Source organism: Dendrobates tinctorius, unplaced genomic scaffold (genome assembly GCF_039654945.1).
Source record: "Dendrobates tinctorius isolate UK_male_01 unplaced genomic scaffold, ASM3965494v1 ptg000164l, whole genome shotgun sequence".
NCBI lineage: Eukaryota > Metazoa > Chordata > Amphibia > Anura > Dendrobatidae > Dendrobates > Dendrobates tinctorius.
Genome location: NW_027361831.1, coordinates 12,497,295 through 12,511,341, shown reverse-complemented (window position 1 = coordinate 12,511,341; position 14,047 = coordinate 12,497,295). Strand labels below are relative to the sequence as shown.

The 14,047-nt window shown below is 46.8% G+C and overlaps 1 protein-coding gene across 1 annotated transcript; it reads left to right on the top strand.

The window, feature by feature from the left end:
* The first annotated feature begins 4,410 nt into the window (after positions 1-4,410).
* Positions 4,411-10,410, top strand: LOC141052971 (uncharacterized). The gene is made up of 2 exons (XM_073550301.1): positions 4,411-5,046; positions 9,377-10,410. Exons 1-2 carry the CDS (start codon positions 4,560-4,562, stop codon positions 10,288-10,290), a joined length of 1,401 nt encoding a protein of 466 aa, XP_073406402.1. The 5' UTR covers positions 4,411-4,559; the 3' UTR covers positions 10,291-10,410.
* Positions 10,411-14,047: the final 3,637 nt, after the last annotated feature.

Below are 14,047 nucleotides of genomic sequence, written 5' to 3'. Positions count from 1 at the left end.
CTATAGTCTAAGGGTGAACCATTTGCATTCCACTTTTAATATCTGACATTCTTATTATCCTCCTGATTTCTAATTAATTAATCTATAGCCTAAGGGTGAAGCATCTGCATCAAACATAGTTTTGGTTTAAAATAAGAAAAAAAAATTAAGCTCTGCTGCAGGGGTTTGAACTCACAACCCCTTGTTTATAACCCTGCGCACATTATATTACCACTACACAATACTGGCAACTGAGTGGTTTTGGAGAATGAGTCTGATACTTGACTTTATTCAAACATCAAAATCAAAATGTTTTTGTCCGATACCTCATACTTGACTTCATTCAAACATCAAACATCAAAATTTTTTGGTCTGATACCTGATACTTGACTTCATCAAACATCAAAATGTTTTTTAGATGCAGTGCTTATCTGGATCATCTCATAAGAGAAGACAAAGAACACTTTTACTACCAGTTGAGTTGATGGCTGAGTGGTTAAGCTTCTGGTTTATGGAATAGAAGATGTGAGTTAAAGTCACTTTCTTCACTTATCAAAGAGATGTTTCACTTTGAGTAGAAAAAGTCACCTATCATATGTCAATATAAAAATCAAAATTATCTCTCAAATCATTGACAGTGTGCATACATTTCATAGGCAAAGAAAATCAAAGCACTGTATCTTTGAAGCTTATAGTATAGTGGTAAGGCTGCTGTCTCAGGAGTGGAGTGTTTTCTGAGTTCAAATCCCATGTTGAATTTTTTTTTTCAAATTATGCAGGTTAGCATACAATCTCCAGTCATCCTACTCTTTTAATATTTGACATTTTTATCATCCTCCCGATGAGCAAAGAGTTTCAGACATTCAATGTGATTACATGGTAAATCACATGGCCAAAGAAATTGGTTGGGAGGCACTAATTTGCTATATATCTATTTCAAAGGGACTGTACATTTAATGTCATAGGAAACGGTCTAATTTTCAAATTACTTTATAGAGTTTTTTTGTTTGCATCCACCTAACAACTGCCTGCAAGCTCATAAGCACTAGGGGTCTCACTAATCCACTGTGTGGGAGGCATGGTCCTTCTGTTTTAGCAAAAACAGGAAGTCTGGGTGTGTCCTCCACTATCTGGTTCTGCAGGGGACGTGCAAGATCTGCGGAGCATCGGTTCACCTTTTCCAAGTGTTGTGTTTTTAAAGTACCATTATATCTACAACCATAATTTCTCAAAGACTTTTCCTAAATTTTGTAGTCAAGCTAAGTGAATTCACTATCTAGCTTTCTGTTTTTTCTTAAGCAGTTCCAATGATCGGCAGCTCTCTGAAATACTGATGAAAACAGAATCATTTTACTTCTTTTCAACAACAGTGATCTTGCTTCTAATTGTTTCTGTTCTAACTTAGCTTGTCTCATGACTTTTTATTCATTACTCACACAAGGAAATTTCCATTCTCTATCAAATATGTAGTAGCATGTCTCCCCCGTGTCAGACTAGGGTTTTTAGAGCCCAATAGACGAATGCGAAGGGTCACCCTTAGGCTATGTGCACACGTTCCGGAATTGCCACGGGAATTCCGGAATTCCATTCCGCAGGAAATATGCGAGCAAATCACATTTTAATTCACGCAAATTTCACATGGAAAAACTAGCATTTTGCAAGCGAAATTACATAGTGTTTGACGAGTGTGACTAGCTTTTTACTATTGAGGCTGCCTATGCAGCATTAGTAGTAAAAAGATCTAATGTGAAAAATAATAAAAAAAAGTAAAAAATCGGGATATTCTCATCTTCTGACGTCCCACGCAGCGCCCCCGATCATTGTGATGCTCCAGGCATGTCCCGTTCCCAGAGATGCATTGTGCCAATGCCTTTTGATAACGTTGCGGTCTCGCTAGCCCGCTACGGTCTCGTGAGACCACGACATAATCTGGTTTTAGGAAGTTTCGCCCCCAGCAGTTCGCCCCCAGCATTTCGCCCCCAGCAGTTCGCCCCCAGCAGTTCGCCCCCAGGTACACTTCGCCCCCGAATATTTTGCCCCCAGCATTTCGCCCCCAGGTTGTTTCGCCCCCGCACATTTCGCCCCCGCACATTTCGCCCCCAGCAGTTCGCCCCCGGATGTTTCGCCCCCGGATGTTTCGCCCCCAGCAGTTCGCCCCCAGATGTTTCGCCCCCAGCAGTTCGCCCCCGGATGTTTCGCCCCCGGATGTTTCGCCCCCAGCAGTTCGCCCCCGAATGTTTCGCCCCCAGCAGTTCGCCCCCGGATGTTTCGCCCCCAGCAGTTCGCCCCCGGATGTTTCGCCCCAAGCATTTCGCCCCCGGATGTTTCGCCCCCAGCAGTTCGCCCCCGGATGTTTCGCCCCCAGCAGTTCGCCCCCGGATGTTTCGCCCCCAGCAGTTCGCCCCCAGCAGTTCACCCCCGGATGTTTCGTCCCCAGCAGTTCGCCCCCGGATGTTTCGCCCCCAGCAGTTCGCCTCCAGCAGTTCACCCCCGGATGTTTCGCCCCCAGCAGTTCGCCCCCAGCAGTTCGCCCCCGGATGTTTCGCCCCCAGCAGTTCGCCCCCGGATCATTCACCCCCAGCAGTTCGCCCCCGGATGTTTCGCCCCCAGCAGTTCGCCCCCGGATGTTTCGCCCTCAGCAGTTCGCCCCCGGATGTTTCGCCCCCAGCAGTTCGCCCCCAGCAGTTCGCCCCCGGATGTTTCGCCTCCAGCAGTTCGCCCCCAGCAGTTCGCCCCCGGATGTTTCGCCCCCAGCAGTTCACCCCCAGCAGTTCGCCCCCGGATGTTTCGCCCCCTGCTTTTTGCCCCCAGATGTTTCGGCCCCAAATTAGGCAGGGAATTTTGGCCTTGTGTTTTAGCCCTAAGACCGCTTTCACAGTAGCCACTTTCCCAAGTGCTAAGCATTGGAAAATCGCTAAGAAGATTGCCAATTTTGAATATACTACATGGTGGCCCGATTCTAATGTATCGGGTATTCTAGAAGGCACAGCCACGTGGTATGTTGCACAGGTTATGTAGTATATTGGACAGTCCACGTAGTACATTGTACAGGCCACGTAGTATATAGGACAGCTGATGTAGTATTTTGGACAGTGCACGTAGTAAATTGCACAGTCCACGTAGTAAATTGCACAGCGCACATAGTAAATTACACAGCGCACATAGTATATTGGCCAGCCAACGTAGTATATTGCACTGGTCACGTAGTATATTGCACTGTCCACGTAGTCTAGGAATGTGGGCACTATATTCGTGTTTAAAAAAAAATAATAAAGATATACTCACCTCAGCCACGGGCCCTGAAGTCCTCGCGCCTCTCTGCAGTGCTGGCGGTGGCTTCCGGTCTGAGCGTAGGACCTGCGATGATGTCGCGGTCACATGACCGTGACATCATCGCAGGTCCTGGACGGTGTGCATTGGAGAGAGGCGTGGAGGACAGCGCGACGTTGGAGGGGGTGAGAATAACTTTTTTTTTATCATTATTAATTTTAACATTACATCTTTTCACTATTGATGCTGCATAGGCACCATCAATAGCGAAAAGTTGGTCACACAGGGTTAATAGCAGCGTTAACGGAGTGCGGTACACCGCGATCCGTTAACGCTGGCATTAACCCTGTGTGAGCGGTCAGCGGTGAGTACAGGGCAGTGAAGCAGCGGCCATTTTTATGGCAGACTGTGACCGTCGCTGATTGGTCGTGGGCGTTTTGCCACGACCAATCAGCGACTTGGATTTACATGACAGACAGACGCCGCGACCAATGAATATACGAATAAAACGTTACAGACAGAAAGACGAAAGTGACCCTTAGACAATTATATAGTAGATAAGTCAATGGCTAGAAAAGCGAGGTGTTGTTTCGGCCAGCTCTTTTTATTTTATTACAGGAGCTATTTTTGAGCACTTAGTGTTCATCAATAGCCTGTATCTTATGGGTCATTACCGAGAGCGCTCACAAAAGCGCTCTGAAAAATGCCAGTAAAGCACGTGCTTTGGAGTTCTAAAACAGTGGCAGCATAAGGGTGCCTTCACACTTCCGCTACATATGCACTACAGGCCGCCTGTTCGCTTCTGTAATGCCGCATTCCGCTAACCTGCAGCAGAACGAAAAGAAGAAAATGCTCTTCTTTTTGTTCTGACACTGATAGCGGAATGCGGCATTACGAAAGCGAACGGGCGGCTGCAGATCGCGGAACCCAGCCGTTCACTTCTATGGGCAATGCAAGCGGAATGCCAGCATTCAGCCAGCATTGCCCTGGGGTCAGCTGGATGTCAGATCCAGAGCGTATCGACCTCTGGCGGCCACAAACACAAGTGTGAAACCACTCTAAAATTACAGTGTGCAAGAGGCCTAAAATCTAAACAATTTTGAACTTTTACCTGACCCAGCACTGACCTGCTTTGTTGCATGTTTTGTTGCAGATGTAACAAGTAGCATGGTCACATGTCCTGCAAGTTACATTAGACTAGCTTTTATTCCATCTGTACATCAGAATATAGCAGTGTCTGAAATCTCCACAAAGAGAGAAGTGTACTGCCACAAAAAATCAGCTTCCACAGCAATTCACTTTCTACAACTATGAATTCAGTTCTGTCCAAACGTGGAAGGAGCAAGTTGGTCCATGAGAATCACATTTACTTATTTTCCAAACGAACCGCTGACGATGTTCATTCCATCTGGGTATGTGAAAAACGGTCGACTTGCAAGGGATGTGTTTGGACCAATGAAGAATCTGGCGAAGTTGTGAAAGTAGTCAATCTTCACAATCACGCAGCACAAGCTGCAAGACCTGAAGCAATCCGACTTGTTAATGAGGCTGTGACCAGGGCAAGGACAACACAGGAGACACCACAACAGATTCTCACAGACGTCGTTTCAGGAGCCCATTCTAATGTTGCAGCACTTCTCCCAAGGAAAGCATCACTGAAGAGGACAATACGATTAGCAAGGCAACTTGGCAATATCCCAAGGTTACCTCAAACCCTTGATCAACTTGTTATCCCCCTGGAGTTCCAGGAGATCAGTATTGATGGTGTCCAGCAGCAGTTCCTTCTGCATGACTCTGGTAAGCTACTTAACCATTTAACATTGTATTAAAACAATTCCATTAAGCATAATTATGGCAAAGTTTATTTTGCACAAATGTGAAAAATGCTACACTATAAGGTGCTGATATAAATACTATGTGATTTTTGCCTTCAAGGGAAACTTTGAGGGTAATATAATGTAGTGAGGCCTACTGATTCCAACTAGTGTTGGCCGATCACTGGAAAGATAGGATCAGATCGGGCTGATCATACCGAAAGATTGGAATTAATTCAGATCCAATCTCCAGAGCTAGATGTAGATATATATATATGCACACTGTACGCCCGAACAGTGTGTGTGTGTATATATATGCATATATGTGGGTGAGTGATGGTGGTCTGGCACTTTTGGAACTTTGAAATGCAATAAAGGATTTGTATAGGACTTCAGGAGCGCGGAGGTCTTTCTTCATGGATGCATGTTAAGTACTGGCGGAAGCCAACCCCTGCTCTAGCAGCACACTGAGTCCTCAGCAACAATCTCAGTTGAGCCACTCTTCTTCCAGCTTTCTTGCATATATATAATGGCCCCAAGCTGCGCTGTTAAAAAATAAACAAACCCAGTTATTCAACTCTCTCTCCGGTGTCCAGCGCTGTCTCCGGCGGTGCAGGGAATTCCGAAATCCCAATGCTATGCTTTCTGGGTTGTGCATCACCACCTCTGCACATGTGCTGGGCTGTTCTGTGACGTGATGTGGTGCTTTCCCAGGACCGTCTAGTGAGCGGTCCTGGGATCACTCTCCACTGTAGTTATAGTACGGCAGGCACAGAGGCGGCGATGCGCCGCCTGGATTTCGGGATTCCCTGCACTGCTGGGCTAGGAGCCGGAGCCAGTACTGGACACTGGAGAAAGAGGTGAGTAACTGGGTTTGTTTATTTTTTAACAGCGCAGCCTGGAGCCATTTACTAAAGCTAAATATGCACACACGCTGTACACCTGTATAGTGTGTGTGTGTGTGTGTGTGTGTGTGTATATATATATATATATATATATATATATATACAGTGGGGAAAAAAAGTATTTAGTCAGTCAGCAATAGTGCAAGTTCCACCACTTAAAAAGATGAGAGGCGTCTGTAATTTACATCATAGGTAGACCTCAACTATGGGAGACAAACTGAGAAAAAAAAATCCAGAAAATCACATTGTCTGTTTTTTTTCATTTTATTTGCATATTATGGTGGAAAATAAGTATTTGGTCAGAAACAAAATTTCATCTCAATACTTTGTGATATATCCTTTGTTGGCAATGACAGAGGTCAAACGTTTTCTGTAAGTCTTCACAAGGTTGCCACACACTGTTGTTGGTATGTTGGCCCATTCCTCCATGCAGATCTCCTCTAGAGCAGTGATGTTTTTGGCTTTTCGCTTGGCAACACGGACTTTCAACTCCCTCCAAAGGTTTTCTATAGGGTTGAGATCTGGAGACTGGCTAGGCCACTCCAGGACCTTGAAATGCTTCTTACGAAGCCACTCCTTCGTTGCCCTGGCGGTGTGCTTTGGATCATTGTCATGTTGAAAGACCCAGCCACGTTTCATCTTCAATGCCCTTGCTGATGGAAGGAGGTTTGCACTCAAAATCTCACGATACATGGCCCCATTCATTCTTTCATGTACCCGGATCAGTCGTCCTGGTCCCTTTGCAGAGAAACAGCCCCAAAGCATGATGTTTCCACCACCATGCTTTACAGTAGGTATGGTGTTTGATGGATGCAACTCAGTATTCTTTTTCCTCCAAACACGACAAGTTGTGTTTCTACCAAACAGTTCCAGTTTCATTTCATCAGACCATAGGACATTCTCCCAAAACTCCTCTGGATCATCCAAATGCTCTCTAGCAAACCTCAGACGGGCCCGGACATGTACAGGCTTAAGCAGTGGGACATGTCTGGCACTGCAGGATCTGAGTCCATGGTGGTGTAGTGTGTTACTTATGGTAGGCCTTGTTACATTGGTCCCAGCTCTCTGCAGTTCATTCACTAGGTCCCCCCGCGTGGTTCTGGGATTTTTGCTCACCGTTCTTGTGATCATTCTGACCCCACGGGGTGGGATTTTGCGTGGAGCACCAGATCGAGGGAGATTATCAGTGGTCTTGTATGTCTTCCATTTTCTAATTATTGCTCCCACAGTTGATTTCTTCACTCCAAGCTGGTTGGCTATTGCAGATTCAGTCTTCCCAGCCTGGTGCAGGGCTACAATTTTGTTTCTGGTGTCCTTTGACAGCTCTTTGGTCTTCACCATAGTGGAGTTTGGAGTCAGACTGTTTGAGGGTGTGCACAGGTGTCTTTTTATACTGATAACAAGTTTAAACAGGTGCCATTACTACAGGTAATGAGTGGAGGAAAGAGGAGACTCTTAAAGAAGAAGTTACAGGTCTGTGAGAGCCAGAAATCTTGATTGCTTGTTTCTGACCAAATACTTATTTTCCACCATAATATGCAAATAAAATGAAAAAAAAACAGACAATGTGATTTTCTGGATTTTTTTTCTCAGTTTGTCTCCCATAGTTGAGGTCTACCTATGATGTAAATTACAGACGCCTCTCATCTTTTTAAGTGGTGGAACTTGCACTATTGCTGACTGACTAAATACTTTTTTTCCCCACTGTATATATATGCGCACACTGTTCGGGAGTGTATGCCCGGACAGTGTTTTCAGATTACGGAGGATTCCGATTTCTAATTCAGATCATCATCATGATCTGGCTACAAATCGGATCGTAATTTAAAATAACGATCAGCCTGAAAATCGTAATAAATTACGATCTTCAGTGATCGGACCGGCCAACACTAATTCCAAATATGCAGCATTGTACTGGCCATACCTGTCCTGGATGCTGCCCCGGAGTTCAGCCTCGCCTGTCTGCGGCATGCACGGACTGAACTGCCATCGCCGGCTGATTCCTCGGCTCTCGTAGTTCAGTCCTGCAGATCCGTGGACAGGTCGGGCTGAACTCTGGAGCTCAGGTGAGATACGCCATGATTTGCAGATGCGTTTTGCCTGCTGCTTCCAAGCACTTTTTAAGCCCTTTGCAAGCGCTTTGCCAAAACGCTTCTGCAAATAGGGGACGTGGCCAAGCTCTGCTATGGGCGTGGCCATGCCCTGCTATGGCCTAAACCGAGTGTATTTGGCGTGGTTTGTAGGCATTTTTCGGGAGGTTTCCCTCTTGCCCATTCCCATTCCTTCCGGGATCCGCCATAAAATAGCTTTGAAGCTATTTTCCGGTGGGGCATTTTCCGGCCCCGGCCGGAATCCGCCCGTAACCCGCACCATAGACATGAAAGGGCGGGTTTCAGGCAGGAAACACAGCACGGAATACGCCTGTAAATCCAGCTTGTCTGGATAAAGCCTGAGGCCTCGTGCCCACTGACGGAAGGGGATTGTGGAGCGGCATCTCCGCAGCGGCTGTAATTGCGGTAGCAATTGGAGATCCCACAGGAATCTATTTGTGCCTGCAATTGTGGCCACTATTGTGGTACCCTAATTCTGTATCAAAATCTTCACTTAACTCTATGGATTTAGGTGCAGGTTTTAGTGCAGGATTTCAGCCCCTTGTCTGAATGGCTGGAATTTTGTTTGTATAATGGCAGCATACATTGACATGCTGCACTGCATGTTTTTTTTTTGTAAACAAAATTTTTTCATCAGCATGTGGATGGGATTTACACATTAATGCTGCATATGACCCCAGCCTAATGGACCATTCAGTTATGCCTTAGGCCAAAAGCACACTGGTGATTTTACTGGCGTTTTTTGCGTCCTGCACAATCCTCTCAATGAGACAACATAGGCAGCGCGGACGTCACGAACGTCCGCGCTGCCCACCCGACGGCTAGCGTGCCCACCCGCCTGAATGGAATGCCCCATTAAGGCGGGCGGACCGCCCAGTCGTTCATTCAGACGTCCAGCCGCACGCCGCGTCTGGATGCGGCTGTCAACTAGACGGCCCGTTCAGCATAGTGGCGATCGGCCGTGCTGAACGGCCGTCTAGTTGAAGGGTCTAAAGGTACCCTAAAAATGTGACCTCTTTCAAGTTTGGAAGTAATTTTAGTTTTAAACAAAAATATATAATTTTCCACTGGGACAATATATGTTGTAAAAAACTATTGGTTGGCCCCTTCACACTAGATTTTGCTTCAGTTTTTTTATTATGAAATCAGAAAATCTGGAGCAAAATGTGAGTATTTAATGTGAGATATGAACAGAGTCTTCTGATTAGGATATTTTTTTTGTGAATTTAAAACTCTGTCTGCTGCTTGTTACACTTTTTCTGTTATTTCCTCTACTAATACTTTCATTTTAAATTAGGAAATGGACACAGCCGTATGTTGATATTTGGAACAAGAGACAATCTCCATCTACTGGCACAAAGTAAAGAGTGGTTTGCTGATGGCATGTTTTTCACTACACCAGCCTTGTTTAAGCAACTTTACACAATCCATGTAGTCCACAGCGGCCTTGTTGTTCCTGTAGTGTACACCTTGCTGACAGACAAGAGCCGTTCTACATACCAGAGGTTGCTGCAAGAGCTGAAGAACTTGCAGCCTGGACTGCAGCCAGACAACCTGATGTTGGATTTTGAACTAGCTGCAATACAGGCATTTGAAAGTGAATTCCCCAACCTTGTGAAGACTGGTTGCTTTTTCCACCTTTCACAGTCGGTTTGGCGTAAAGTTCAAAATGAAGGACTCAAGATGCAATACCAAGGTGACCATGAATTTGCCCGTTGGATATGCATGATACCTGCCCTGGCCTTTCTACCACCACAGAATGTTGTGCAATCATTTGAAGATTTGGTGGAAGATCCTGACTTTCCACAAGAAGCAATACCTATTGCCAACTATTTTGAAGACAGCTATATCGGTCGAATGAATCGCAGAGGACGTCAAGCACCTTTGTTTCCAGTTCAATTCTGGAATGTGTATGAACGAACATTGAATGATCAACAGCGAACAAATAATGATGTCGAAGGATGGCACCGTAGCTTTCGAGAAACATGTGGTACTCTTTTCCAAAATATATACCGGTTCATTAACTGTCTGAAACATCAGCAAGAGCTCCATAGTTTTGAAATTATTCAGATAATAGCAGGAAATCCCATCGCTGCAAGAAACATAAAGTATGCTGCAATTTCAGCAAGGGTTAAACGTATCGTGCAAGATTTCGATAATAGAAGCTTGATGGATTATCTGAGAGGCATTGCCTACAGCTTTGATTTTTAGTTCATGGTCACATATTGTATGTTTTGAGAGCAGTGTTTTTAGCTGTAAAATAATTCAAGCATTATAACCTGCAATTTGTATTTTCTCTTTTTCTCTAATCCTTCCCCTCTATACCTTTTTATGTTTCTTGTTAAAACAGTTTTGATATATACAGTTAAAGCATAACTCTGCAAAAAACATGTTATGTTATAGTACCTGTGCCCATGATATTCATTTCCAAAGGAGACCTTCCAGCAGCTTCACTTCTGTGTGAAAAGTCTCATCCAAGTTAAAGCTCCATGTGCTGCAGGATTTCAGTGGTTGCTAAGGAGGTTGTTTCTCCTTAGTAGCAGTACTTGTGGATGGATTCTAGAGGGCGTGGCTGCACAGGAGCATGCAGCTAACAATATATTCCCTATGATGTATAAAGGGCTGCTGGTTTACAGCCCTCTGCAAAGCCCCCCCTATGTGTTCCGTCCTGTAACGGCTTTACACAGGCAGGGGGGAGCCCTCCTCTTGTCCAGGACAGAGCACATGAGCGGAGGGTGAAGGGGAGCTTTGCAGAGGGCTGTGAACAAGCAGCCCTGAATGTATCATAGGGAGCCAGGATCCGTTCTGCTCCCAAGGGGGCACGACCTCCTTAGTAACCAATGAAATCCTACTATTTTCCTGTCTGTTTGTAAAATTACTCATCTAGAAAACAAAGTTTGAGAATAAAAAAAACTAATTTGATCAGAATTGTATATCTTAGACTCATATGGTGTATTATTAGTGATAAGCAAACCTGCCAATGTTCAGTTCAGGCAGGTTTTTCCCGGATGCGAAAGATCCAGGAGCAAATTGCTAGAGGCAAAACATCCAGGGATGAACTGCTGGGGGCGAACTGACAGGGGGTGAAACATCCGGGGGTGAAACATCCGGGGGCGAAATGCTGGGGGCGAAACATCCGGGGGCGAACTGCTGGGGGCGAAACATCCGGGGGTGAACATCCGGGGGTGAACTGCTGGGGGCAAAACATCCAGGGGCGAAACATCCGGGGGTGAACTGCTGGGGGCGAAACATCCGGGGACGAACTGCTGGGGGCGAACTGCTGAGGGCAAAACATCCGGGGGCGAAACATCCGGGGGCGAAACATCTGGGGGCGAACTTCTGGGGGCAAAACATGCGGGGGCGAACTGCTGGGGGCGAAACATCCGGGGGCAAACTGCTGGGGGTGAAACATCCGGGGGCGAACTGTTGTGAGCGAAATATCCGGGGGTGAACTGCTGGGGGCGAAACATCCGGGGGCGAAACATCCGGGGGTGACCTGCTGGGGGCGAAACATGCGGGGGCGAACTGCTGTGGGCGAACTGCTGGGGGCGAAACATTCGTGGGCGAACTGCTGAGGGCGAAACATGCGGGGGCGAACTGCTGGGGGCGAAACATCCGGGGGCGAACTGCTGGGGGCAAACTGCTGGGGGCGAAACATCCGGGGGCGAACTGCTGGGGGCGAAACATCTGGGGGCGAACTGCTGGGGGCGAAACATCCGGGGGCGAACTGCTGGGGGCGAAACATCCGGGGGCGAAACATCCGGGGGCGAAACATCCGGGGGCGAAACATCCGGGGGCGAACTGCTGGGGGCGAAACATCCGGGGGCGAAACATCCGGGGGCGAAACATCCGGGGGCGAACTGCTGGGGGCGAAATGTGCGGGGGCGAAACAACCTGGGGGCGAAATGCTGGGGGCGAAATGTTCGGGGGCGAAGTGTACCTGGGGGCGAACTGCTGGGGGCGAACTGCTGGGGGCGAAATGCTGGGGGCGAACTGCTGGGGGTGAAACTTCCAACTCCCGTACCGGCCTGCCGGGGGGCTGTGCCGGCCTGCCGGGGGACTGTGCTGATGTCCGGGGGTCTGTGCAAGCATCGTCCGATGGGACTACAAGTCCCATCTGGCGATGCCTGCTACCATGACAGTGATTGACACATTAGCCAATGATGGGACAGTAGTAGTCCCATCATCCGGCTAATGTGTTAAATGTTAAAAAAAAAAAAAAAAAATACTACATACATACTACATGCATGCTACATACATACTACATGCTACATACATGCTACATACATACTACATACATACTACATACATACTACATACATACTACATGCATGCTACATACATAAAAACCAGGGGAAGAGTCTTGAGGAGATCATTTGCATATTCCCAGTGCCTTCTGGGATAAGTGAAGAGTCTCCGCGAGCTCTACGATCACTGGGTTTTGGCCGTTGCAGCTGAAAAGAGGAAATCGGAAAACCAGGGGAAGAGTCTTGAGGAGATCATTTGCATATTCCCAGTGCCTTCTGGGATAAGTGAAGAGTCTCCGCGAGCTCTACGATCACTGGGTTTTGGCCGTTGCAGCTGAAAAGAGGAAATCGGAAAACCAGGGGAAGAGTCTTGAGGAGATCATTTGCATATTCCCAGTGCCTTCTGGGATAAGTGAAGAGTCTCCGCGAGCTCAACGATCACTGGGTTTTGGCCGTTGCAGCTGAAAAGAGGAAATCGGAAAACCAGGGGAAGAGTCTTGAGGAGATCATTTGCATATTCCCAGTGCCTTCTGGGATAAGTGAAGAGTCTCCGCGAGCTCTACGATCACTGGGTTTTGGCCGTTGCAGCTGAAAAGAGGAAATCGGAAAACCAGGGGAAGAGTCTTGAGGAGATCATTTGCATATTCCCAGTGCCTTCTGGGATAAGTGAAGAGTCTCCGCGAGCTCTACGATCACTGGGTTTTGGCCGTTGCAGCTGAAAAGAGGAAATCGGAAAAACCGCGCGAATTTTGGCTCATCTTTCATCGTTTTTAAGAAATCTCAAGATGGAAGAGGCCAGGAGCCATTTGGTGAGCTGCATTTCTTGCTACATGTTCACAGATTTACCAGTGGAAAAGCCAAACTTCACATGCCACAAATGCAAGCTTGTGTCCCTGTTGGAGGAAAAGTTGCAAAATCTCGAAGAGAGGTTAGCTACGTTGAAGATCATTAAGGAAGGTGAAGAGTTCTTGGACAGAGCAGAATTATCTCTTCATGTTACAGAAAGAGAAGAAATTCGAAGTGCACCTGAAGAAACAGAGGAATGGAGACATGTGACCCAGAGAAGCAGGAGGATCAGGAGGCAGTCAGCACCCATACTGCTCAGGAACCAGTACCAGGCTCTCACGCAGGAAAACAATGAAGAAATACATCAGGATAAGACTTTGCCAACAAGCAGCAACCTTGTACGCCTTCAGAGTCCTCCTGGATGGAGAAAGAAAAATGTTGTGAAGAAGAAACGGAGAGTGGTGGTCATGGGGGATTCCCTGTTGAGAGGAACTGAGGCCGCTATCTGCAGACCGGATATAACTTCAAGAGAAATGTGCTGTCTTCCAGGTGCAAAAATTAAAGATGTGTCTGACAGGATATCAGGACTCTTCAGACCTACAGATGACTACCCATTCCTGCTACTACATGTGGGGACAAATGACACCGCAAGAAACGACCTGGAAACCATCTGCAGAGACTTTGAAGACTTAGGCAAGAAAGTGAAAGAACTGGGAGCGCAGGTGGTCTTCTCTTCCATCCTCCCAGTGGATGGCCATGGAACAAGGAGGTGGAATAAGATTCTGCAGGTGAACAACTGGCTACGTCGATGGTGCCGTCAGCAACGATTTGGATTTCTGGATCACGGAGTGAACTACTTATACGATGGACTACTTGCTAGAGATGGGGTGCACCTTACGAAGACTGGAAAGCATGTATTTGGAAGTCGCCTTGCT

Coding starts and splice junctions, on each gene's coding strand:
- LOC141052971 (XM_073550301.1), top strand. CDS start 4,560: ATGAATTCAGTTCTGTCCAAACGTGGAAGGAGCAAGTTGGTCCATGAG. Junction 5,047..9,376: donor GTTCCTTCTGCATGACTCTG/GTAAGCTACTTA, acceptor ATTTTAAATTAG/GAAATGGACACAGCCGTATG.